The sequence below is a fragment of the Epinephelus lanceolatus genome, chromosome 21, assembly GCF_041903045.1.
Source record: "Epinephelus lanceolatus isolate andai-2023 chromosome 21, ASM4190304v1, whole genome shotgun sequence".
Classification (NCBI taxonomy): domain Eukaryota; kingdom Metazoa; phylum Chordata; class Actinopteri; order Perciformes; family Serranidae; genus Epinephelus; species Epinephelus lanceolatus.
In genome coordinates this window covers 28,973,525-29,001,100 of record NC_135754.1, presented here as the reverse complement: position 1 = coordinate 29,001,100, position 27,576 = coordinate 28,973,525, and the positions used below count along the sequence as shown (strand labels likewise).

Below are 27,576 nucleotides of genomic sequence, written 5' to 3'. Positions count from 1 at the left end.
GCTTGATCTATCTCTTCAGAGTCAGTATAGAAAGCATAAAGCAGAGAAGAGATGTGAAAGAACACCACAGAAAGACATGATTATACCGAACCCTTAAAGAAAAACACATTTCATAACTTAATATGATGATAGATGTGTTTCAAATTGTAAAGGGACACTGGACCAGAGGCCTGTACTCCAAAGTAGGATTTGGAGTTAGTGAGGTTACTTCAGGGTTAACTCTGGGTTTTCAGTGCTACGAAGCTGGTTCTCTTTTTGCCAGGATAAATCACCGTGGCAACTTCTACTGAACAGCTAACAGGTTAAGTTCAGTATCAGATCAGAGACACAGTGTGATGAGAACTAGGATAAAACAGATTATATTTTATTAGTAAAGTAATCCACACACTGTTAATTGGCTCCTGTTGTTATAAATGAAACATTTGGGTCAGACAGACCTCAGCAGTCATTAACTACCTTTCCACTCTTTACTTCAGCAGCAGAAACAGTCTGGTGTTCCTTTAAAGTGTTTTATGGGACATACTCAGAGGAGTTTTATCCTCATCCAACCAAACAGCAAAAAATACTCTATACTAATGTCACACAGGCCCATAGCTCAGTGACACCTGGGCGTCATTTATGTCTCGGACTTAAATGTCTCGAACACCACCGACGTTTTACTGTCTTGTAGTCACAGACACTTTCGCTACTGTTTCATAACATATCATATGAAGCAGCCTCCTTCATTCATGGTTCTGATGATGTCGCTCATAATTAACATTCCCGCCTCTTTCACATGAATGCGCTCTTGGCTGGATAGGAAAACCCAGAGTTGACTGAACTAGCTGATAACCAGCTTCGTAGTACCTGTAGTACCAATGTTAATGTTAGTCAAAGCAGATAGTGAAAAGATATCCTGGGCAGGTTGGACTGGCTTCGTAGTACAGGCCTCGGTTTACACATTAGCATCTAGCAAAATCAACCAGTACCACAGCCGAATACAGTTAGTACATTTCTGATTTGTCTTGTTGTATTTAACTCATCTCATGTCCAAATATCCAAAACTTTTTCTTCCCAAACTGCCTTGGGGGAAGGTTTCAAGTATTTTCAAGTCAAAAGGCTCAAGTCCAAATGAAGTCACTAGACTTTACATGAGAAAATCAAAAAAGCATTGCGACTCGACTTGGACTTGAACATCAATGTCTTAAGTCATCAAATTTGTGACTTGAGTCTCACCCAAGTCCACACCTCTCCAAACTGTCCACAAAAAAATGTTTGTGGGGCAAAAATAGTGCTGAACAGTGAGCAAAAGCGGTTCTTTGACTTGTAATCACAGGGGAACCTGTTTTGGTGCTATATGTCACCCATCTTTGTTGAATAGTGCTGTATAGAACCACTTGAGGTGCCATACAGCACTATATTGTTTTTAAATGTTTGAGCCTAGGGATGAACAGTCAGGATATGTCAGCATGTGCTGCAGTGATTTTGATCATTCTTATTTAAGCCATGTTGCATTGGCAATGTCAGTTAATAGAGGTTAGATAAAGTTCCTGTGGCAACAAAACAAACCTGTGAAAACATGTATGACATGAATTTTTGTGCACCTTTACTGCATGTGTCATAGTATACATATCTGATTTTTTCTTTTTTCTTTTTACATATTATGTTTTAAGGTAATTATAAACATTGTCTGTTATATTTATGTAGGATTGCATGCTATTTTGTTAACACCTCCATATATAATTCTTCTTTAATATGTGTATTGGTGGAGTGTGCTTATTTATCCAAAGCAAAGACATGAGTCTAACACTTGATGGCATTTTAGTTGACCAGAATATTACAAGACAACATGTGTGTTTGATGTGAACCACTGTGCCTAACAAGCAAACAGCAAATGTGTGTAGATACCACTGATAGATTAAATACTACCTGAACAGCCAAGTACACCTTCAATCATCAGCTTTAAAGCAGCAGAACATGATGTAAAAGAAAACCACTGTTAGGATTAGGTATATAGGCCAGGAGAGTGAGAGTAAAGTGTGTGGTCAGTGACTCAAGTTAGTTACACCAGAGTTGGTCGACCTGCAGCATGACAGTCATGACAGTTTTCAGAATTATAGGCACTATTCTTTTCTGGAGTACTCCACATGATAAACATGCAGACTAAAAACACAGAGGCAGCTATGATGTAGAAAATGAAGAAAACTTTGTTGATTGTTTTAGTCATTCTGGTCCAGTAGCCCGTTTTCTTTTCTTTCTTCCTGCTGCTGAGGAGCAGACTCAGAGTTTTCATCGCCTCCACCAGCTCATCCGAGAGCTTTTCAGATTCACAGCACTTCTCCGTCAGTTGGCTGCTGCTGCCCTAAAAATAGTTTAATTAACTTGGGTTAAATAACATGATTATGCTAATGCAAGTGCAACATTTGACTTTTACATTATTGTATCAGTTGTGATCTAGCCACCCATTACATTGTCTATTTGATAATTTGTTTTTACAAAGTAGTTTGAACTACTCTTTCTACTACTCTTTCTAAGTAGGTTTTAGTTAACCAAACTAGATTTCTCCCTCGAGTAGCTTTGTCATAGTTTAACTTCTTCAAGTGTCAAGTAATTGAAGTAATCTCTGAGAAGCTCCTCACCCTCGGACTGATACCCTCCCTCTGTGCCTGGGTGCTAAATTTCCTATCGGACAGACCTCAGTCAGTCAGAGTTGGAAACCGCCGATCAGGAATGTGAACTATAAGCACAGGGACCCCCCAGGGCTGTGTGCTGAGCCCCCTGCTGTACACGCTCTTCATGCATGATTGTGTGGCCTCCCAGACCAACACCAGCATTATAAAATTCACAGATGACACTACAGTCATTGGGCTGATCACTGGTGGGGAAGAGACATCATACAGAAGACAGGAGGCAGAACTGGTGGCCTGGTGTCAGGATAATAATCTCTCCCTAAATACAGACAAGACCAAGGAGATGATTATTGATCCTAGGAGGAGGAGAAGGGACCACATGCCATTACACATCGGTGAGACAGAGGTAGAGAGGGTGAAAACCTTTAAATTTCTCGGCAACCACATCAGCAAGGATCTCACCTGGTCTCACAACACACAGTAGATCATCAAGAAATCCCAGCAGCAACTGTACTTCTTCAGAAAGCTGGGGAAATTTGGCGTACCCACCAATATCCTCAGTAAATTTTAAAGATGTACAGCTCAATCACAGTCTGGCATGGAAAAAGTACAGCTCAGGAAAGGAAGGCGCTCCAGCGTGTAATGAAAATGGCACAACTCATCCAAAGAACAGCCTTTCCCTCCATTCATTTACAACAGCAGGGTCATCAGGAGGGCCCACAACATCATAAAGGTCAGTTCACACCCCAAATGCAGTCTTTTCACACTTCTGCCATCAGGCAGACGCTACAGGAGTGTGAAATCCAGGACAACAAGACTGACCAACAGCTTCTTCCCACAGTCCATCAGACTGTTGAATAACAGAATGAAACACAGAGGGGGGACCAAAAATGGGGATGGTGCAGAACGGTTCCATTGGTACCATCCACAACTTTTCACAGTGGAAACAGAAAAAAATTGTACCTGAACTGAACTGTACCATGCCGTACTGCTCGCTGGAAACGGGTCTTATGTTTATTGTTATCAGGGCTGTTTCAAGACAGAAATGTGAACAGCTCATTTCTCCTCTGACACATCACACCCGTGTGCCGCCACGGCTCGGCTGTTCAGGTATTTCTGGGCAGTCATGAAATCAACAACAAGGAAATTATTGGACCTGGAGCCAGACTTCCCTGTCGCCGGTAAGCCTTATCTTGCGGCGTATTTGACAGGAATACGGTGTCTGTGACCCCCCGTTCAACCCACAACTGGCAGGATTTGGCTTTCGTTTCTGCTGCTGGTTGAAATCTGTACTTGTGTAGCATGCTGAATGATTTGTTTTGCTTTGAACTTATCCCACAGTAATGGTACCGTGAAGGAACTGTAGTACTACGGTACTCCAACAATGCTAGCGCGGGTGGCAACCAATCATGCGGGACATGGTCTCAATTTGTGTGACGCGTGAAAAGAGACAGAACTGCTGTGCAGTCCCGCACAGTGCGGGACATCTGGTCACCCTACTTAGCCACTCGCAAGCAGCAGCTAGTAGGGGGCCCCATTAGGGAGGATTCCAACGTATTGTCGTTGTTGCAGTGTCTATAGGGGTTCCATCATATTGTCATTGATATGGACCAATGTCAGCCATCTCTGGGGGCTCCCTTCCAGCTCGGGGCCCTAGGCAATTGCCTAGTTTGCCTGTCCGGTTGCGACGTCCCTGATTGTTATGCGCCAAAATAGCAAAAATCTACTTGGCAATTAACCAAATTCGAATCTGATGAAAAACTTTTTTTAAATATTTGGGTGATTTATTAATTGATTTATTTTCAGTTCAGTTTTTATCTTATTAGGTTTTAAAAACTGAAACTTAATTCTAACCTCTTTGGCCAACGACAGTCGTTCAGATGGTGCTTCACCAGGAGACACATCACAGATACACGCACAGTGTAATTTCTTAACCTCTGGAAAGATGGATTAGACACACAGCATGATTAGTACATATTCAAAGTAACACAGCTGACCATTTTGTGTTCCAAGTTTTACATGTGCCTGTTTCAGAGAATGAAAGTACCTAAAGGTGGACATTTGGATTAACTGACTTTGTCTTTTGAGAACATAAATACATTTACAAACTTAGTGAATCTCACCTCTAAAACAGCTGTGGAAGCTGACTTTGCTCTCTTTGTCTCCACAGTCCTTACGCAGGCTTTGGTCTCTATCTGCGTCGTTGTCTTGGGATTCAGAGTCTTTCTCCATCAGATACATCACCACAATCGTCTCCAGGAGGCTCAGCAGCATCAAACCAAACATCCCAATGCAGTAAATAGCTGAGAGGGGCAAGCAGCATCAGTAATGTAGACAAATAACCATATACTGATTTGATATGTGCTGTTCCTGCTCATATGAAGTACGGTTTATTAAAAGGCAAGATTCTTGGTCTTCTTTACCTATAAGTGGAGTCCTGTCTGAAGAGGAAGGCAGAATTTCATTGAGAATAAGCTGCATCACAGTGACAGCAAGCAGCACAGTGACCTTGAAGCCGAGCTTCTCGCCCCCGCTGTCTGAGACCAGGAAGGAGGCCAAGTCCAGACACAAGAAGAACAGGATGGGTAGTAAGAAGTTGACGATGTAGAGGAGAGACCGCCTCTTCATGGAGATCTATGAAATGTTGTTCAAGGGTCAGATGCAGTGGTGCAGTGGAGGCTATATGCAGATACAGAAGGCTCACAAGACTCAAAATTGGAAATACTTTAGTAAAGTGCCCTGCTTGTACTTACTTGAGAAACACAGAGGTGTAACATAGAGTGTTCATTTTCCACCTCTGTGAGTTTGTATCCAGATATACTTACAGTGTAAATGACATAGCTTTTGTTACGGACAGTGATGTCGGTGACGGTCATGTTGATGAACAACCACTCGGACTGGGTCTGAATCGACTCGTGAGACCACTCTGTGGTCGTTGAGGAGTCAAACATGATTTCAAACTTTATTGCCTTGTCTGAAGTGGGAGATAAAAATAAAACTGTTAGGTTTCCTTGCACATTAATAGATTAAGAAATATATGGTATGTGTCCTCAGGTGACAATAAATTGTAAAAGTCATTAAAGCATACACATGGATTCAAAACTCAGACACGAGAATACATAAATAACAACAACACAGGAACTTATGAAACTTTTAAACACAACAGTTGATGAGCTCACCTAAATGCATTGCAGACCTGAAAGTGAGGTTGCAGCTCTGAATGTCAAAGGGAAATTTGTACACGTGCATCCTGCAGGTGCTGACCACCACCATGTACTTCTTAAAGACGACTTCACTGTTATTCCGAAGGATAAGATAAGGACTCGGAGGGGCCTTGCCCTGATCTGTCCTGTATGAGCACAAACATGAATTCTTTAAACTGAATTTCACATAATGTTATTAATGTACTTTGCTGCATATATTTTTTCGATAACAACAATACACAGACATACACACCTACATACACTCACACACTCTACCTGAACAGATATCAGATAGAATACATTAAATCATTGTCTGTATTTACTTAAAGTAGAGAGACTGAACAATAGGGATGGGTATCATTACGGTTTTAATGATACTACTATTCGAAATGAGTTTCCTCCGTGGGGTGTCTGGGCTCAGCCTTAGAGATAGGGTGAGGAGTTCAAACATCCGGAGGGAGCTCGGCTTAGAGCTGCTGCTCTTTCGCGTCGAAAGGGGTCAGTTGAGGTGGTTTGGGCATCGGATCAGGATGCCTTCCGTTGGAGGTGTTTCCTGGCATGTCCACCTGGTAGGAGGCCCCAGGGCAGACCCAGAACATGCTGGAGGAGTTACCTCATCTGGCCTGTGAAGGCCTTGGGGTCCCCCAGGAGGAGCTGCAAAGTGTTGCTGGGGAGAGGGACGTCTGTGGTGCTTTGCTTGGCCTGCTGCCCCCGCGACCTGGTCCAGGATAAGTGGGTGAAAATGGATGGATGGATGGATGGATGTAAGTACAATATACAAATTAACATTCGGCTACAGCATTGTTTAGAAATTAATTTTAATTTTCAATTTTATTTATAAAGCCCAATATCACAACTCACAATTTACCTCAGAGGGATTTATAGCATAACCCCTCACCCCCCAAAATTACCCTTTAACAGGGAGAGAATGCTTGAAACCTCAGTAACCAAAAGGTATTACTATTATAGACTATAACATACCCAACATGGGTGGGGTAACGGGAGATGAACTATGAGCTAGCGATTGAAAACAGTGCATTTCTCCACCTGTATGTGATGCACTTTCACTAGATGTTTCGAAAGATTGCTCGTCTTTCTGCCCTTACATGTAAAGGACTTGTGACAACAAGCAGTGTCACCACCCTCTCCCACCTGGAGGGGAGGGACACTTATGTGAGCATGCTGTTTGTGGACTATAGCTCAGCATTCAATACCATAGTGCCCTCCAAGCTCGTCGGGAACCTCCAGGACCTGGGCGTAAATCCATCCCTGTGCGACTGGATCCTGGACTTCCTGGCAAACCGCCCCCAGGTAGTGAGGGTGGGGGGCTGCACTTCTACCACACTGACTCTCAGCATGGGGGCGCCACAGGGCTGTGTTCTCAGCCCACTCCTGTACTCCCTCTACACCAACGACTGTGAGGCGAATGAGACATCAAACCATGTTGTGAAGTTTGCAGACGACACAGCAGTGGTGGGGCTGATCTCTGGTGGGGATGAGTCTGCCTACGCAAGGGAGGTGACCAACCTGGAGCAGTGGTGCGGAGACAACCACCTCTCCCTGAACGTCCCAAAGACCAAGGAGGTCATTGTTAACTTCAGCAGGAAGAAGGAGGCCCTCCCATCCCGCACCATCAATGGTTCAGCGGTGGAGAGGGTGGGCTCCTTTAAATAGGGGGTGAGCATTGGGGAGGACCTGACCTGGGACTGCCACGTCACTGTGGCCGTCAAGAAGGCCAACAGCACCTCTACGGCCTCCTGGTGTGGCAACTGTACCGTCAATAATCGGTCAGCGCTGAGGAGAGTGGTTTGCACGGCCGAAAAGTTCACTGGATGCGAGCTGCCCTGTCTGGAGGACCTGTACACCCAGCGCTGCCTCAGCAAAGCCCTGATAAACATCAAGGACCCCACCCACCCCCACAACAGTCACTTCACCCCCCTGCAGTCCCAACAGGTGAAAGGATACAAAATCCTCAAAACACGAACAAGCAGACTGAGGAACAGTTTTATCACCCATGCCATCAGACTTTTAAATGACAGGAAAGAGTAGCTGTGCAATAACATGACACTATGCACTTTATCACAGTGCAATAACACAGCATTATGCACCTTACTAGACTGATGTACTAGTCCTGTTTTTATAGATTATCAATTGGTTTAAGGTAGTACTGATTGCTTTTAGACTTGGTTTTAAGGTGCTGTCTTTGTTTTGTTTTGTTTTTTTATTGGTGGTGCTTCCCAGACTAAGAATTTCACATGTATGTACCCTGTGCTACTAAGTGACTTATAAAGCTGAACTGAACTAAATTACCATACTTCAGAGCATTTTGCCCTCTCCACTTTCCCCCTGTGTGTGTGTGTGTGTGTGTGTGAGAGAGAGAGACACACACACACAGTGGCAGAGCTGGCCCTGCCCCTCGCACATGCGGGCTCCGACACACAGAGCTGTCCTCTGGATTGCATAGCAAAAATGTATCAGTGACGAATGTCTTAATCTTATTCAGGGATGCAAACAGAAAATGGTGAAAAAGAGAGAAGGATACGAACCGCCTAGGGGGGTCCGGGGGCATGCTCCCCTGGGAAGACATTTTTTGAAATATCAGCTTTAAAGGATGCATTTATAGTCAATTTCAGTATCAGACCTATAGATACTAAAGAAGCAGTGCTGACAAGAAAAACTTCTATTCTAAGACATCTAAGGGGCCTACTCAATAAGAGACAGAGGTTAAGTTGTAAATTGTGTCCTCAAATGTACAATGTCCTCTCCTCAATACTGAAAAAAAACCCCATCCCCAGTCTGCCTAATGAGGTCATACCGGCCAATATTTCCTCTGGATTCAATTAGCAAATAGGCCTACAGGCCTGCCTCCAATATTGGCAAGGGAAAATTGGAAAATTGAAGTGCCACAAAGGGGCGACATTTACCTTGACATTTATCATGATACAGGAAACGTTTCAGGATCATTCATTTTACTTTTCAAAAGATAAAATGTACTGGTAATTGGTGCATCTTTCTTTTACTTTGAACAGCATGGTAATGCATTTAACAAGAAAAACTTATATGTGTTAAACAAGAGACAGCCAACGATAGAAGCGAATGTTTTTACCTCAGATGATCTCGACACTCGTACTCCGAATCGGTCATCAAATTATTTCAGCTGCATCTTTGCGCGGCTCTATTGAAGGCGTGCATGCCTCGCCAATGGCCAATCAAAGTGCTTAAATGATACACATGATCAGCACACGATGTGCTCTCGCGACAGATGCTGCTGACAGTTGTTTTTTTTTAGTTGTAGATTTGTTTTGCTCAGCGCAGTTCACTCATATGAGCGTGGTTCATTCTCACTGCTGTGATGCAAAAATGCGGGACGGATTTGCGGAATGTTTACGCAGCGCTTTTCCACGCTCAAACCATACACACAGGTGCGGTACGGACGCGGTGTGGAATTTCGCGTTGTTGTGTTCCAAGTCCGCGCTGCGTGAACGGGTGTGGGTGAACATGGATGAGAGTAGCAGCAGCGAGCTAGCAAGCTAACGTTTAACAAGCGTCAACATCAACTTTCTTTAGCACTTACCACTCTCACCGCAGCCACCAAGCTGGACAATGGACTGCCAGAGGCTGTCCTTTGATTCATTGTTCATAAAATCATCCCGTCTGTTATCAAAAAGGACGGGGTGCTGTGAAACGAGGTTTATCAATCTTTCTCCCATACTGTCCTGCCTGACTGGATTTCGGACTCTCCCGGGTATGCGCGACTATAAACAAACAATTTCATTGGCCCAGCTGTGTAGTTCCACCAGCGAATTCCGCGGGGGGTCAAAGTCTGGGCGGAAACTTTTTTCACCGCACGAAAGTTCTGCCGCGGTGTGCAAACTTCCATAAGAACCCATGAAATCAAATTTTATATTTTTCAGCGAGAATAATCCGTGCGGATATTCGCCCTCAGTGAAAATGGACACAGAAATACATTTTAGGATTACTCACCCCCCCACCCACCCAAAAAAAAACACTCTTTTCCTAGCCAGGAAACTGACTAGACAAGTACCATCTTAGGAAGGATCTAATTAATCAGGATTGGAGTGAAATTTATGTTGAAGATGTAGATGAATCCTATAAAACATTTAATTCAATTATATCCAACTTGTATGATAAACATTGTCCGCTTATGATTAAAACAGAAGAAAACAAATATATGGACAAGCCATGGATAACAAAGGGGATACAAAATGCTTGTAAAAAGAAACAATTATTATATAAGGAATTCATAAAACATAGAACAAAGGAAACTGAAAACAGATAAAAGACATAAAAAAATAAATAATCAAATAGAATAGAAATCAACATAAATTGTCCATATGACTCCCAATGTGGGGGTCCAAGTGCTTGACCCTGTTGAGCTACAGTGGGCAGCTCTAAGGGGAGAACCCTACTCCTGTTGCCAGTGAAAGGGGCCCCTATCTGTGGTAGCAGCACATCGAGAAAGTGTACCCTAAACGAGCTATCTAATAATTCAAGTGATATTATGTGTCTATCCCTAGTTTTCATAACATTATTGTCCGAGAGATTTGTCCATCAACACATCCATCATAGGGCTGGCCCAGCTCAGCCCATTCTCCAAGAGAGGTGGGAGGATAAAAAAATAAAATAAAAAAGCGTTAAGAGTAATCCTATAAATAAAAATGAAAAAGGTAGACACAGTCAGGTGTATATTTAGCCATGTGAACTTGCTGATATTAGGCGGAGGATGTCGGTGACATTCTCCTGAAGGTTCGGAGATTTTCCTTGTAGCTCGGAGCGGGTCCGGTGTTGGGTTCGCCTGCCTGCTCTACTCCATGTCAGCCGCTGTATCTGCTCTCTCAGTGAATCCAGGGGTCTGATGATCTTCGCAGTGTAGCCTCTGGTGACTAGATCCTCGGTCGCCTCCTCTATCATGTCATAGGTTCTGGTTCCCTCTTTGAAGCTAACGTGCAGCCTGGCAGGGAAAGAGTCTGAAACTGCACTTGATTTTCTTTCAAAACCTTGCGGACCTCTGCGTATTCTCTCCGTTTTTTGAGAACAAGAGGCGGGTAGTCGTGATCCAAGTTTATTTGGTGCCCTTGCCAAGTAAATCCTTTATTCTGCCATGCCTTGCGGATCACTGACTCCTTTGTTTTGAAGCTTAAAAACTTCATGACGATGGAGCGAGGCGGAGCGGCCTCTGGTGGTTACGGTCCCAGGGAACGGTGTGCTCTTTCGATCTGCAGGTCTAGCACGTCTTCGGATAAGCCGAGTCCCTCACATAACAGCTTCTCCACAAATACACTCACTGTTGGTACTCCTTCTCCAACCCCTCTGGGACCCCGTAAATCCTTACATTTTCGCGTCTGGAGCAACTCTCTAAGTCCATCAGCTTGTCCTCTAGCTTCATGTGTAGCTTTAGCATCTCCGTGATAGCTTCCTCCGTGTTTTGAATCCTCTCCTCCGCTTGCTTGATTCTTCCCTCTCCTTCGTCCAATCTGGCATTCACCTTCACCATTTCGTCTTTTATTGACTCTAGTTGTTCTCTATTTTCCTGGCGAAACCCTCTCAATTCTTTCAGGATAAGCTCCAGGTCGGCCATGTCTCCGCCTCGCCGCTCGCTAGCATACACCGCTAATGTTTTCCTTTGCTGTGTCTCATCCTTGTCTCCCGTTTCTTCTCTCTGCTCGTTTTTTTTTTTTCCTCCCCCGCTCAGTGTCGGGTAAACGACTGACCCCTGTTCTTAATAATTTTCGGAATGCTTTTCTTCGTTTATATTGGGGTATTTCTGTAATTACTTCGGCTCGGCCACGGAGCTCCCTCGCTACGTGTCCATCTTGGTGATGTTCCGACCGGAAGTCCCAAGGCCCCCCCCCCCTTGTTTTTAATTTTTTTTTTCATGTAAGGCCTACATATCCAGCTTTCATTTTGCTCATGGTTCCAAGGGCTAAAGAAAGTCTTTCTGCTTGGTCCAAAGTCCAGACATTACAAACAAACTTGGATTTCACTTTGTCAGTGTGGGGTATTGAGTGTAAACTGATTACTATGGAAAAAAATATTTAAATGATGTAAGCATGAGACTGTAGCATAACAAAATGTCATAACATGAAGAGGTCTGAATACTTTTTGAATGTACTGTACTTAATAAATACTGTAGCACTGTGATGTTACTGTGGTGAGTGTATCTTGATGTTAAAACATGCATACATTCAAACTTACATCTCTTTGACAATTACATCTGGCTTCCATATTAGTTCAGACGAAATAGACATCGTCTCAATGCCACAGAAGTCCTGAGGATCCCAGTGAATGTATTCATCTTTCCATGACTATAAAGGAATAACAAGGGAGAAAATACATTTGAACAAAGAAATATAAGTTTACCAACAGAGTGACAGGTGGGAATGAATTCAATCAAAAAGAGCATCCATCCTCAGAGAGAACTCACCATAAAAATGCGGATGCACGAAACAAACTTCTGGTCCTTCTCTTTCTATGAGCAAAGAAATGTGTGTGAAAATCTTTCAAGCAGGACATCTGGCAACTGTCATGAAACTTTTCAAATTCAGTGTTATTCAAGTTGCAACAAGTTTCCAATTAGAGTTCAAATGACAGTCTTGATCAGGCTCACCAGCGTCAAATACTTACGGTAAACAAACAGCACTGAACACTTAGGACAAAATGTTGATAAAGCAATATGTTGAATTACTGCCTCTTGGGATACGTTATTAGTACACTGGAGCCAAATTTCTATAGTTTTTATTAAAACATGCAGGTGATCTAAACAGAGTCTCCTGCAAATTTGACCACCAGTATCAGTACTCCAAGACACCTTGTGTTTGTTCTTATCAAATAAATGACTGTAAAATGAACTGAAGTTGACTAACTTGTGGTGAAAAAGAAAATCAAGGGAAAAATGGCAGACAGTGTGGAATCGGATAGTGGGGGAAGACAAATCGGAGAGGCACCATCATCTTTCAAGTCAAAAGTCTGGGCTTACTTTGGTGTTTACAACACAGATGGGACAAATATTGATCAAGATAGAGATAAAATGATGATTAGCTAGCATTAGCATCAATTTGAGCAATTTGAGGTGAATTTAGTTTATGGATTGTGTAGTCAACATTAGCATTAACATAGACAGTATTTCTGGATAGGTTTTTTGTTGTGTACATAGGACACTGGCACTTTTGCTGACACTCAGTGGAACAAAAATGAAACATGGCAACACATAAAATTAGCACCGGACCCTAGGTGCATAGTTGGCCTGGTCTGACTCCAGAGTGTCATGAAACGATGTTTAGGCTGTTGCCAGCACAATGCCCCCTTTAGTGTCTGTATAAAACAGGACTGTCAACAAACTTCAGTGTAGACCCATTCACATCATTAATAGACAGTTAAAGCAACAGACATAGTATATCCATTAAGGGCAGGTGGGAGGGGAAGTGGCTGGGTCCAACAAGCACAGGTCTTTGACCCAGGACCCCAAAGTTTGTGTCCCATGTAAAACTAAAAGCCAACGTTGAGTTTTTTGTCACGTGAGTCGTTAGTCACTCCTTTGCAAGTTGTTAGTCATGCAAGTCGTTAGTCACGAGTTAGTCATGTAACCCTTTCACCCTAGGCTCGTACTATTATGACCACGTTATGCACAACACAATTTAATATCAAACCAAATAAATGTTCAAAAGGGTGAAAGAGACATCTCAATGTAAAATAACATGTCTAGGGTAAACTATGACTCTCACTCTCATTTATAATCACTGAGAGGCTATGGGAAGAACTCTGGTTATGATAAACCCAATGAAATGTTAAAGCTATTTATTTACCGAAATAAATGAATTAATCTGTTCAGTTATTCAGCAAAACACAATGAATAATACCACAAACACAGTAGCTGAATTTCAACAGTGTATTAACTGAAATTGCACATATTTCACATGGCAGTCTGGGTTAACCTGAGTGCACTCTTTAAGTTTTTGTTTTTGTCCTTTAAGCAAGCTTGCATTAAGGTTTGTTGTCGCGCTTAATGTTGGAGCTCATGAAGTAACCACTTCTCACACTTCTCCTTGTGTGAGAACAGTCTGTAGAAATCCCGCTCCTCAGCCCTGGCACAGGCTGCAGCAACACAGCAGCGATGAGTAGCAGGCCGCCCCCCCTCCGCAGTCAGCAGACCACACTCAGGACCCAGCAGCGTTGCCAGGTGTACGATAATTATTGTATTTGTACGATAATTTGGCCCTCTGTATGATCAATAATCCCAAAAAAGGCCAAATGTACGATAATTTGACCATTTCATGAATGTGTGTTTGTAATCAGTATGTCGAAGTTTTTTTTTGTGAGCCCGGAAGGCATCTGTTCCCATGTGACATGTTTCCAGCCAACTGGACTTTGCTTAGCATGAGATACGGGTGACGTTTGTCTCTGAACAATGAGCACGATTGGCTGAATGGTCAACTGTACCCGCCCCACGAGGCGCTAGGACCCATCAGGAAGTCGAGCAAGAATGAGATTCAAAACAGAAGAAGAAGAGGAAAAACAGCAGCAAGGAAAATAGAAAAAAAAGTAAACCCTAGAGTGACTATATTTGAGCAATATCACACGAGAAGGAGTGATGTAATGTATATCGTCACGGCTGTGATTCGGTCATAGCCACGAGGCCGAAGACAATTACAGCCGTGACGATATACAGTACAACATCATGACCTCGAGTGTGATATTGCTTTTTTATACAACAGTTAGTTCCGACCGAGTAATTTGATTGGACGAGAAGCATTCCGTGAGTGCTGATATGTATAACATCACTGGGACATGTAACAGTAAAATCACTCTGCTCACAAGTGTTATAAATATAAATACAACCGTTAATTAACCAACTGTCACACTCGCTACATTGACGCAAACTGACACTATAGCATTACACCAAGAAGATGGATATTTTCCCCAAAATTACATTTGAATTAAATTATGAGTGGTCGTCAGGAGAGGACGAGGAAAAGGAAAGCCAGGACTCTTCTTTGCCTATAGAGTGTGCCAGGGCTGACGTCAAAACCCGGAAGTTTAGCATCGCGCTGGTTCCCGGAAGAGAAAGTGAATGTGATTTTTGCATTGCGTTTTGGATTATGTCAGAAAATAAGCTCCGTGGCTAACACAAGTTTATGATACTTACAGGTTTTGTTCAGCGAGATAATCTTCACATATGAACACCTTTCATACCGCATTTGAAGATTAAATGCGATCGCCAGAAGTAAAAAGCTAACGTTAGGCTTTAACGGACTTCATGACTACTCCACGGTCGCATGACTCTCGTCACTGCCACTAAGCTTTCAACTGATTTCGGCAGCTTTATTTTAAAAACATTGTATAATGGGGAAATCGGACTGTTTAAGCTAAATAAGAAGCTGTAATGGCAGACTGCCAGCACTCTCGCCTGTTCGGGGGTGATGACGTTTAATGTCCCCAGCAGGGTTTGTAGTCATATTGAGCAACTTGTTAGCAACCGCCTTTTTTACGACACGTAAACGCTTCAAAATTCACAAGTAGGGTATTTACTGACATGTTTTATGTCGCAGAACAAAACCTGAAACTCGCTTAAGCTTTTGTTAACCACAGACCTTATTTGAGGCATTTTACCAAAATCCCATTCAAAAAACGTACTGACTTTTAGACGAGAGAACAGGAAGTGCTAAAAGCGCTAATGGAGTTCTGGGTTTATTGGCACACTCTATAGCACATCAGTAGCAGGGTTCAACAGTGCGAGCATTTCACTCGCATTTGCGACTAAAAATAGGTGTGTGCGAACTGTAAAAAATATTTAGGGGCACATGTGTGCATAAAAACCTCAGCTGAAGCAGCCTATATTTTTGTCAATAAAAAAATATGATAATCTAACCGCAAATGTTGGAGGAACTCCAGCCGCCTTCCCTCTTCCCTCCTCCCCATGTGACACGGTTATGGGCAGTTTTCCAAGCCACTGTCGGCACAATGAATATAAGTCCCATTGTCGGCAGCATGGAAATAAGTCAAAGTGTGGAGGAAGCGGCGGACCTACGGGGAAGCCTGCTCCGTTCTCCCCGCAGTTAGGGACCATTCACCACAGTACCGCTGCTGGGCAGGGTGGAATAAAGCCCTTTTCACACAGAGCACGCAAAGCGCAGACCTCCGCCGACGAACCCATTCATTGTGTATGTGCTACCGCGGCGCAAGAGCGCACCGCTCTGCCGCCGAGCTGATGCCATGGCGTCTGTGCGCCGCCAGCCTGTGCTCAAATTGAATTTTTTTAATTTCACCGCAACGCGCTGTGACGACACCTCGGCGCGTCCAATAGCAGAGAAGAGCCTGAAGTAGATCCGGAAGCGGTCACCATGGAGCTGTAGCTCCTGAACCAGCCTGTACCCCAAATCCTGTCTTGCGCGCCTTGCTCTCCGCTTGCTCTGCGCCCTACCCTGCGGTGGGCGCTGCGAAAATCGCGCTTTGTGTGGAAGAGGCTTAAGCTTAAGTCCTGCAGAGTTCATCATATTGCAAAGATAATATATATAAGATAATAACATTAAAGACAAAATAAAATTGCAATACTTTTTCAAAACTTGATGATTTTACCTTTCTGTACATTTTGTATACAAATTCATTAAATAATTTTGCTTGTAAATGTCTTTTTGCATCACGTTTATTACGGAAAACACATTATTTGATCAATTTACATTGTGCCCCTAAAGTTCTTTGTGCGCTCCTTACTTTTTCAACTTAGGAGCACATGTGCTCCTTGGGAAAAAAGTTAGCGTCAAGCCCTGAGTAGGATTGTTATTTTGGTTATGACGGATGTAACTTACGATAATTTCCCTTAAAATACGATAATTTTGAGTCTCTGGTACGATAATCCTACATTTCCCACCTGGCAACGCTGGGACCCAGCAGCACGTCTGCTGCAGCTCTTCCCGACCGCAGCCTCCTCTCTTGTCCCGCAGGTGAAGAAGAATGAGGCCAGCGTCTCCCATAGATATATATACATAGATGCCGCACCCTGGCTTGTGGGCTGCGTCAATACCGCCACCATCTTGCCTAGGTGCTCTGACCGGTTCAGACCCGTGTCAGACTCGGCAAAAATGCCACATTTTTGCTCTGCATTTGCGTGTACGAACGAGAGAAGTGTTAAAACCAAGCAGAAGGTAAGAAGTTGTTTTACAATATTTTACTGTTATGAACATGTTTAATGAGATATATATCTCAAAAAGTGATCCTTCTTTTAAGCTAATCAAGTAAAGTAACTGTCCTGATCTGGTCCTAATGCCAAATTAAGCTAACGCTATGTCACACAACTTAGTGACATAGCGGTTAAAAAGGTTAACATATAATATTACTTATAAAATTATGATGCTTTGTCAAACAGCTATGTCGGTGTATGTGTTATTCCAAATTGTCCACTATCTGTTTCATGGCACCAACGTGACATAACGCAGTATAAGTTAACTTGTGGCCTGAATTGTAACTACAAATTATGTGGAACTGCGTTTGTCTGACACACTTTTTGTGTGTGTAGTTTCGCAAAAAAACACAGATAGGAGACGGGCATGGGTAGCAGCAGTGAGGAGAAAGGACTTTGTCCCGAGTGATTCCTCAGTCATCTGCAGCTGTCACTTCAGACCTGGGGACTTCGACAGGACTGGGCAGACTGTCCGTTTAAGTGACGGAGTGACTCCCTCTGTATTATACTTTTGTAAATATGACCTAATAATGTAAACAGTTCTGTGTCCAGGCTCCCATGAGCACTGTGGTGTTATACATATGAGATTAAAGCAAACTTTTGTGTAAACATGCAGCTCTAAGTTCTTTATTTTCACTTGTACAAAACCAACATTTGTTAATCAGAATGTGTAGCTACTATGCAACTCAGCACAACCCTGCTGATACACTATTTTTTGCACATTGTGTGACTTAAAATGTGAATAAACATTTATAATCAAAATTAATAATTAAATGGCATCATGGTGGGCATTGTACACCTAGTGAGAAAAAAGAATATCTATTACATGGGGAAACTATTACTGTTACTTTATCTACATAAGATCAAATATTTTGGTATGAAAAGCTGCATTTTTTAGTTAACCAAGTATCCTGTATCATAACTACATGTCTGACGATTGTAACAAACCAAACCGCATGAAAATCGGTTGAGAATTCAGCGAGTAATGATGATTTTAATCATAAATAATCTCCTGCCTCAATAGACATACATGCATTAGGCAGCGCGGCTCCACCTGGGCAAGATGGCAGCCGGGTTAACATATCGCTCCAATGATGAGCGCCGTTGAATGCGGCATCTACGTATATGGGTGCGTCCCAAGTCTCTTATTTTTATAGTGCTACTGCTAGCTCCTCGCTTGAACCGGAAGTCGCCATCTTCTAGGCCGTCCCAAGTCTCTTATTTGACAAACTGAAGTATATCGCTATTAATTATGCTTACAATGCTACTCACCTCGTGATAGCTTGGTCACAGCTGCTTTTTCACGTTTTTGTAAAGCAAAATATAGACTTAAAAAAAAACAACACGAGGAAAAACGGCCGAGATGGCATCTCTACATATTACATCCACTTATGAGAAGATTAACTTAATTACTCCTTCAAAATCACCCCATAAGCCAATCGACCAAAAAAAAAAAAAAAATAATAATAATAAAAAAATCAATATTTTAACTAGAAACACATTAATGGCGACGTCACATAGTCAGGAATAAAGATTTATTTACAGTTTGTACAGTAAGGGGACAGTAATAATAATAATATATAAGCTATTTTAATATGATATATTTTAATGCTAAAGCAGTAATCAGTTCTGATATAAATGGTCCAAGAGGCCATATATAGGCCTATATATACATATATACATATATACATATATCTTCCCACGAAAACTGGCATATTAAATTGATATTAAAACACTTTAAAACGTACACCTCTGTCGGGATCCTTCGGGAAATGGTGGAAGGCCAGGTGTGGGGTGTTCCACTGATAGTTATTGCAATTAATTGCACTACACTGTTTTCTTTTACTTTTTTTCTCCTCTCTCCTTGACATCTTGCATGTTGTCTGGGTGCAACAGTCCAAGCTCAACAGTCCAAAATGGCGTTAGCGCCCCTAGTGGCTGTTGGCAGAAATTCAACGGAGCTTCGCCTCTTGGTATCCATGCTCTTTGGCGAGGAGCTAGCGCTAGGAGCTAGCAGCAAGCTTTAAGCAGCTACGAGGTAGGATGGTCGAGAGGTTCCTAACAGGAAGTCTTTTTCAGCTTGAGGCCCTGACGTATAAATACCCGCCCCCTACATCTGGCCCATTTGAACGAGATGGCGGAGAAACAGTGCAAGTGTACCCGTTACATGCCTTCTTTGCAATGAAACGCTGTAATTCACATGCCTACGTGACTACAAAGAGCAACGTTAATAATACTTTGTGCAAGTCTGTCATGTTGTAATTAAGTTTATTTCATTCACAATCCCTTATGTTGTTCAGCGGACTGTCGGTGATGTGTGGCTGTTAAATGTGCAGCTGCTCATGTCCAGAACCACACGTGTTGATATAACACCACGTGCACACACACACACACACACACACACACATAAACACATTTGCCCATCATTAATTGTCCTGCATGTCATGTGAGTGGAATGTTCAATAGCTTGTTGGTAATATTAATTAGCCTATTAATATTAATATTAATTAATATTACTTTCATGTTGTTGTAAGCTACTGTCATTACCGTCTGTCCGGCATCTCTCTCTCTCTCTCTCTCTCTGTCTCATTGTGTCATACGGATTACTGTTAATTTATTATGTTGATCTGTTCTGTACAACATCTATTGCACATCTGTCCGTCCTGGAAGAGGGATCCCTCCTCAGTTGCTCTTCCTGAGGTTTCTACCTTTTTTTCCCCGTTAAAGGTTTTTTTTGCGGAGTTTTTCCTTATCCGCTGCGAGGGTCCTAAGGACAGAGGGATGTCGTATGCTGTAAAGCCCTGTGAGGCAAATTGTGATTTGTGATATTGGGCTTTATAAATAAAATTGATTGATTGAGGCAGACTGACAGGTCTGGTATGTCTTATTCACTCAGCAGCTGACTTGTTGAATGATGGCGAGTGGATTTAATAATAGTGATAATAATGATGATGATAATAATAATGAAAATGATGCTCATCACAGTGACAGTGGCAGGGCTACAGACCGTTCTTTAATTGCCACAAACTTTGGCAAATGTCTCAATAACAATGGTAATACATGCAAAACTTGTCATTGGGGGGGGGTACGGCTTTGATCAGCGAATATAATGTGACTTGGGATGTACGCCAAACGCTGGCTCTGTTATGCAGCAGATCCAGTTGTGCCGCCGTCATCAGGAATGGACGTCGCTTCACGTGACGCTTCAGAGTAAGGCCGTCTCATGTCTCTTAAACCGACAATGCTTGCTCATCGCTCCTAGCGCTAGCTCCTCACATTTTTCCTAGGTGGGAGGGGCTGTCAAAGTCGGCTAGCAGTAGCACTAGCAGTAATTTAAGAGACTTGGGACGGACCCTATATCTATAAGCGTCTCCCCCTCTGATGACGGCAGACGAGCTAGGCTAATTAGCTTGGCAGGCGAGCTAGGCTAATTAGCTTGCCTTGTAGTTGCAAAACCACACTTCTTACACATGCCGGTAGTACACAGTCTCTGGCTCACACATGGAGGAGCGCGTTGGTCCACAACAGTCTTTAGTTCAACATAAAAGTAGAAAAAACATGTTATATAACTTAAATTACGGTCTGACGACCGCTTGGCTCCACAGCATGCAGCATGTCTGTCCGCTCGTCCCCGCCAGTACATCTTTGTTACGTTAACCTTGCAAAAAGGTCAATAGGAAGTCAACTCCTCCGGGTTATTAACTCTTTAAAGTACATTTAACTTATTATCACACTTTTCAGGTACAAACCAACCCTTAAAACGTACTGAAAAAGTATACACAGTGAAAGAATAAATCTTAATATAAATGTACAAACATTTCCATGAATCTAATATACATTACCACCACCTTAATATGAGTTATGCATCTTAACATTTGCAATAATTCACAATTAAAATGAGAAACGAATATAACAAATTACTGATGTGAAACATAACTGACATGAATCACGTTATTACAGTCATGTGAGTCGACTATCATGACTAACCACAATGTTTTCCTAAACCTGACCAAATAGTGTTGTTGCCTAAACCTTACCTAACCACTGACCCTCTGTGTCAAGATACAATACAAAAGGCAACTTCTGGGGATTCAGTGTCAAAATATGACGAGTGGGGATGATACCAACTTGGCACAGTTGTCATGCTGAAAATTTGCATGTGGATTTTCTGTATTCCTACAAAGCATTTTTGCATCGCACTAGTAAGTTAAAATGAGGCAAAATTATAGTGTTTCATCAATGGCCACATGCTGGTGCTGTAAACACAGAAAATTTAACACTAGCTCCTCTGCCTATGGCCCAAATATCCAGTAGATAGAATGTGACTTTGTGATATCCTGTTACCTCACAGACAAACATAAAAATTGGAGCCAATAAAACGTACATGACAGAAGAAATAATTGTTAATAGATTTATAAGCAACCACTTACCACATCTAGAATGGCATAGAGAAGTACAGCCAGTTGTATGTGCATGGTGGACAAATGGTTTCTAACAGGCAGGGTCATGGTGTGCAACTCATTTTTTGTCAGGTTCAAGTGTTTTAAAAGATCCCGATAACTGCAGCTCCTCTTGGAGGACTCATCATCTACAGCAAAAACATCAAGACACATTCTCTATGAGAAAGGTTTTCATTCATCAACGCTGAGGTCATACATTTGGTATTCTGTAAACAAACAAGTCTTTCATATGATCCTTCAAGCTGGATTTGCAGTGACCCTGTTGGTAACATCCAACCTCACTGTGGTGTTCATTGACCTCACTATGTTGACAACTTCCTGAGTCACACATACTCCAGGACCACTCTGTTGCAGGAGATAGCAAGTACCACAATGCACCTATAGGTACTCCTGATGGACAGACACCCCAGAACCTCATCCCAATAGTGGTCTTGTCAGCACTCAGAGAAATGAGGGACTACTACAACTACCTCAGGCAAGAAATGTAATCTCTCCTAAGCCGCAAACCTCAGCTGCTCAGCCTCCTGCCTCATTCTTCAGCACTCCCATTCAAAGTCATCTCATCAAGTTTGAGTACAGCGGCACCTCCTTTACAAAGGCCCCACTTCCAGACCTTGTATCCCCTCTGCTGCAACCTACCAGACAGCCCTTCAGTCAACCAGAGGATGGATGATCTCTGAGAAATGTCATAGCCAGAGCCACCTCCCCTTTTGTATGCACATCAAGTTGTTGAACAATTCCATCCTCCACTGCCACTGCTTTTCCCCTTTTTACACCTTGGTCTTTCTGATAGAGATGTACAGTGAGCCTTGCAAATTGGCCCTGCAACGCATCGCTGAGGTCCTGGCTGAGCCTGCAGTCATGAGCTGTGCAGCAGAGGATTCTACGTGTTTGCACTGACAGGCACTAGTTTGGAAGGCTAAACCAGTTGGGGAAGGAAGGGAGAACTGAACTGGAGCATGCATCGTGAATCTCATGCTTTTCTCAAAGCTGTCATATGACCCGAGAGTACAATTCAAGCACCTCATCAATCCTGTTTGCACACCCATCCCAACTCTGCTTGATTTTTCTGAGTGGTTGGAGTACTAAGTCCATATTTCAAGATGAGTCCATATTTCAAGATGATGACATACAGACCCATCGTTCCTAGTTATCACAAGAGGGGCAGCCAGACTGTTAGAGAGTTGTCAAGGTCAAGCAGAATTCTGCAGCATCCTCCACCACCATACTGCTTGGGTATGACCCCCCCGCAAAGGTACCAGAGCCTTCTACACATGTACAGTTCCAGGTTTACAATCCACAGAGGCTGATTAAGTATTGTGGGACAACGTTCAGCATTACTTCAATCAGGAGCAGAAAGCAGGAGTAGTAGGGGAGTAGTAGGATCACAACAGATAAGCCATACTGGAGATGAGGAACTGATCATCAAGCAGTACAGTGCTACCTTAAGGTCAAATTGCAGCAGTGCAACCAGACTCACATCGAAAGACTACATGATGTCAACTCATTCACATCTGTCAGTCCAGAGATGTCATCCCCAGAAACCATTCAGCCCTCTTGAAGAAGCTGCTGCATGCTGCTGCAGATGGTTAAGGTCTGCCTCTCTACAATGACAAAAGGAGGATTGAGTTAAATGCCATCATGGACGTCATTTTTGAGCATACATTCTTGAGAGCGCTGCCCAAGAGCTGGAACTTCAGGGGCGGTGTGAGGACCTGGCAGTTGGAACCATCTGTCAAGATATCAGGACTATGGCAGGAGGGTCAGTCTCCTTTTCCGGGCCCTTCACCATTCACCCCCAGAAACAGTTCTAGATCAACTTAGCATTCAGAGCAATAGAACTTGGCCTCTCCAAAAATTCCAATTCTGTTGATGCACTGCGGAAGATTTATCATCACCTCAGAGGTCTGCCCCTCCAATAATTCAGTCAGGCACAACTGCCACTGCTCATTGGCTTAGACTATACTCATCTCATCACTCCAGTTGAGCAAGTGCACTAAGGGCCTCCAGGTGGAAAAGCACCACTCAAAATGCAGCTTGGTTGGATGCTTCAAGGTCCTGCCAAATTCCTTCTGCACCAGTCCTCCACCCCTAAGTAGCTGCTCACCAATAAAAAAAAAAAAAGTCACAACTCGCTTGTCAGCAAATTCACTTCCAGTTCAATCCCCCACATGCACCACACTTTGGCAGTTCTTGGCAGTATGAGATTTGCTCCATTAAAACTGCTCTACACACCACCCTTGGATCTCAGACTGAAATGGAAGAGGTCTTGAGGACAGTACTTAATGAAAGGGAGAGCATCATCAGCTCCAAGCCCCTGGGTTACACCTCATCAGATGTCGCAGACTCAGATCCAAACTCTCCCAATATGCGGCTGATTGGGCAGCCTGATCCATCAACACCACAGATCATCTACCCAGATACAGAGCTCCTTGTCCGTTGCAGACGAAGGTAGTGCCAAGCCTTGGCAGATTAATTCTGGATCCACTTCATCAGGAGCTATCTGTCATCCATCCAGACCCGTTGCAAGTGGCTACAGGAATCCCAGCATACCCACAAGACACCCTTGGCTCAACTAGCCCAACTTTGCTCGAGATCAGAGGGTCTTCCATTCTTCAACAGTTTCCAGTACAGACATCCCTCTGTTTAGTCCACCCACACGCACAGTCGTACAATGTGTAGCTTTTGCATACAGAATGCATATGGAATTCATGTGAACAATCAGCAAACCAAAATGCCATCGAACCTGCTGCACTAATCATAAGTCTGTGTACAGCATCTTTCCATGAACTCAACACAGTATCAGTACACCTGTCCTGAACTGAAGAAGACTTCACTCACTGCTGCAGTTTTCTGGACCATATTTAGATTTGTTTATTCACCTGGTTTACTATCCCATGTGTCCACTAGAATCAACAAAATTCACACAGGGATATTCTGAACAATTGGTAATAAATGAGTGGCATGTCAGTGAGTGTGTTTGTGAACTTGATTCGTTGACCAATCACCATCTTTCCTGACAACCTGTGGAGATTGTATATCCATAGAACCAGCATCAAAGGGTTCATTCATTCATCATCACTGAGGTGACACTCTCGGTATTTAGTAAACCAACACCTCTTTTATAAATACAAATATTTACTGTGCACATTTGGAGTATTTGTTTCCTGTACATACCTTCCTCAGAGCTCTGACTGAAGTTCTGTTGAAGTGCTGGTTGTCCTGAGTAATTGAAGGTACTTGCACCTGACAGAAAGCAGTGTACAGGTCTTACATTAATGAGTTGCAGCAGTTTTAATTGTTGTAAAACATTGTTAGCAAAAGCTAAGAACCCAATTTTGAAATCGTATTAATCTCATCTGATGACATCCATTTTTGTCCTCTGAAAAATATAAACAAGGTCAGTAAACCAAATTTAGTGAATACATATTTCTCACTTAGCTCTGGTGGATTTTAACCAAGCCCCTAGGAACAGTGCTGGGCTTCGAAGTCAATTTGCCAAACTGTGGACTTACAACTTTTAGGTTCCGTCACTTGTAGCCACGGGGCCCAAAAACACTTTTTTTTATCCCTATAGACTAACATTGTGAAATAGAATTCTGAAAATAAATGGATATATTTTTTGAAGTGTCACAACCCCCTGAAATGACCTGTTTTACTATTGAAATTTAGTCCATTCTTTCTGAAATAATTTTGAAAGTCTAGAAGAGCCACCCGATTAAATCTTTTGATCCCAATTCAAGTTAGTGCAGGTCTCAACCTGAAGTTAGCTGCTCGGCTGGCAGAAATCTCTAGTGCGCTTGCTCTATGGGCCCCACACTGTACCTGAAAAGTCTGATTTTTTTAGGCTTCATGGGCCGCTGAGTAACTTTTATAGGAATGAATGGGGCCCCACCTCTGACACTGTATCCAGTTCTCTTTATACATCCATGGCATTAATTGGCTTTTAGATTCCCTAGTTAAGGTTACAAGGAATAAACATTCATGCATATAGTTACTGTGCACTTTAGGCATGTTTGTTTCTTGTACATACCTTCCTCAAAGCTCTGATTAGACTTCTGTAGATCATCAAGAAGCTCTGGTTGCTCTGAGTAACTGGAGGTGCCCCCACCTGACAGCAGAGAGTAGATAACTATTTAGATTCAATATAATTTCATTGCACAAACATCTCCTGCTTTCCTACACAACATGAAAAGGTGTTGACGACAATTATTCTGTTTTAAAAACATAAAATCAACTCAGAGGGGTAGCTATGATATAATGTGCAAAGTGCAGCCATGCACGGATGATATATCTTTAACACAAAAACTGTTCCTCACTCGTGAACATATCTGTATTATTGCTACTTTTAGCTGCACTTTCCTCCAAGACTTTTCTCCTTTGAATGTGTTTTATTTTCAGCTTTACATTTTTTCTTTCTCTACTTCTGTCTTTCTTCTACGTTCTCAATTTTTTCAACCATCAGGCTAAAAGCAGCTGGAGAGGTTGACCGTCTATAATTCTACGTGACGGTAGCTGCACTGTGTTCTTTTCACTTTGATTTACTAACAGGGTAGACTGTATCTACACCTTCAATCTACTTGACCTTTAGTCTAGTGGCGCTGATTGGATGTGGTTTGTGTGTGCAGTGATGCTGTGTGTGTGGGTAGAGGGACTTCACTTGCTGTGAGCCAGTGGCTGTGGGGCAATGACCAATTGGGGTATTTAAGCTGCAGGTTGCAAACTGCTCCCTCTCTCATTTCCTGTGTGCTCCTAATCTGTGGACCAAGGTCTCCCCGACATGCAGCAGCCTTGAGGCCAAGTTGCACCTTCAGAAAGGCTGGATTGATTGATATTTTCTATGTCCTAAGGATTTCTACAAAAATGAACTGCTTTGAAGCATCAATGGCAACCGGACCCAGCATCTAATTGACATCTGCATTTATTTGTCAAAACCTGTTGTTACACCCAGATTGTAAACTGAGCTTGGTATTTAACTTGGGCATTTGCTTTTAATGGAGGTTTTACAGTATCTTGTGATCTCAAGGTAACAGCATTAAAAAGATTATTGCCTGCACAACTATTCCATACAAAAGCTCTCTGAGACCCCAGTTTTGAATCTTATTTTGATACAACCTAAAATATGTGTGAAAGGAAAATAGGGTCAGTTACTCAAATTTAGTCAAAATAATATTTTCTCACACAGATTTGGTAGGTTTAACTGGTTTTGAGATTTTTGCCTCGAGCCTAAAACAATGGAGGTGAAGCACTGTAAGATGGTAATAAGAAAAAAAAGAACTTTAACAGTTCTTTCCAGGAACAGATTACCATTACTCTGAATTAACCATAGACCTCACAGTGAACAGTTTTTGGAAAGAAATATTGTTACCATTATTAATACTTTTTTGTTTGATTTTTCACACTGTGAGTATCACAAACAACAGGCAATTCACCTCCATTGTACTGACACAGACACAATGTAAACTGACGTATTCAAATTAATGTCATCGTCAACACAATACTTGGATCAGCCAACCCTTCCTGGTTCTTACAATGAAAATGTATTGTGAAACTCTTACAAATTTAACAATGTTGTTTAATTAAATGAACATGCAGCAGGAATGATCAGGACATAATAATTAAAAAATAAAAGATGCCAAACTGCAGAGCTTTTCTCACCTGCATGCATCGTACAGAAATATTCCAGCTTACCTGTGAGGAGCAGGAAGAAGAAACCGGCAAGCATCATGACTGTGAGAGGTCTGCACAGTTACAAATCCATGCTCTCTCTTTGTTGTCTGGAAAGGTTTGTTGCCGTTTTATCACTGCTTTGTACTGGAAGAGGGATGGGCAAATGTTAAGACCAAACCTTTTCCCCCCTTACAGTATATCTCATTAGTCTACTAATAGAACCACATCTAATGTAACAAAGCTGCCAGGAACTGCCAACACCAACAACACTACTCCGCCTGTGGGCAGATCGGGATTGTATCCATGTTCCCAGGGTTCTATGTGTCCCAGATCAATATTTGTTCACACACGTTTACTCTGCATATAAACAGGATGGACATTTCACACAAAAAGCCATAAATACAGTAAAATGTAAGATGAAATTGATGCGTAAGTCTTTT

At 42.5% G+C, this 27,576-nt stretch overlaps 1 protein-coding gene across 1 annotated transcript; it reads right to left on the bottom strand.

Annotated features, from left to right (window-relative positions):
* LOC117247547 (5-hydroxytryptamine receptor 3A-like) lies at positions 1 to 27,191 on the bottom strand. The gene is made up of 10 exons (XM_078163593.1): positions 27,158 to 27,191; positions 21,433 to 21,594; positions 12,258 to 12,298; positions 12,029 to 12,138; positions 5,789 to 5,958; positions 5,435 to 5,583; positions 5,033 to 5,243; positions 4,733 to 4,912; positions 4,464 to 4,546; positions 1 to 2,341 (listed from the first exon to the last, which is right to left on the bottom strand). The coding sequence occupies exons 1-10, from the start codon at positions 27,189 to 27,191 to the stop codon at positions 2,042 to 2,044; spliced, it is 1,440 nt and encodes a 479-aa protein (XP_078019719.1). The 3' UTR covers positions 1 to 2,041.
* Positions 27,192 to 27,576: the final 385 nt, after the last annotated feature.

What these genes read in the sequence shown, in the direction of transcription:
- LOC117247547 (XM_078163593.1), bottom strand. Translation starts at nt 27,191, where the DNA reads ATGCTTGCCGGTTTCTTCTTCCTGCTCCTCACAG. An exon ending in CTTCTTCCTGCTCCTCACAG is followed by an intron (nt 21,595 to 27,157) that starts GTAAGCTGGAAT and finishes TTTTTGCTGTAG; the next exon opens with ATGATGAGTCCTCCAAGAGG. An exon ending in CAGGTCTGCAATGCATTTAG is followed by an intron (nt 5,584 to 5,788) that starts GTGAGCTCATCA and finishes CTCCCACTTCAG; the next exon opens with ACAAGGCAATAAAGTTTGAA.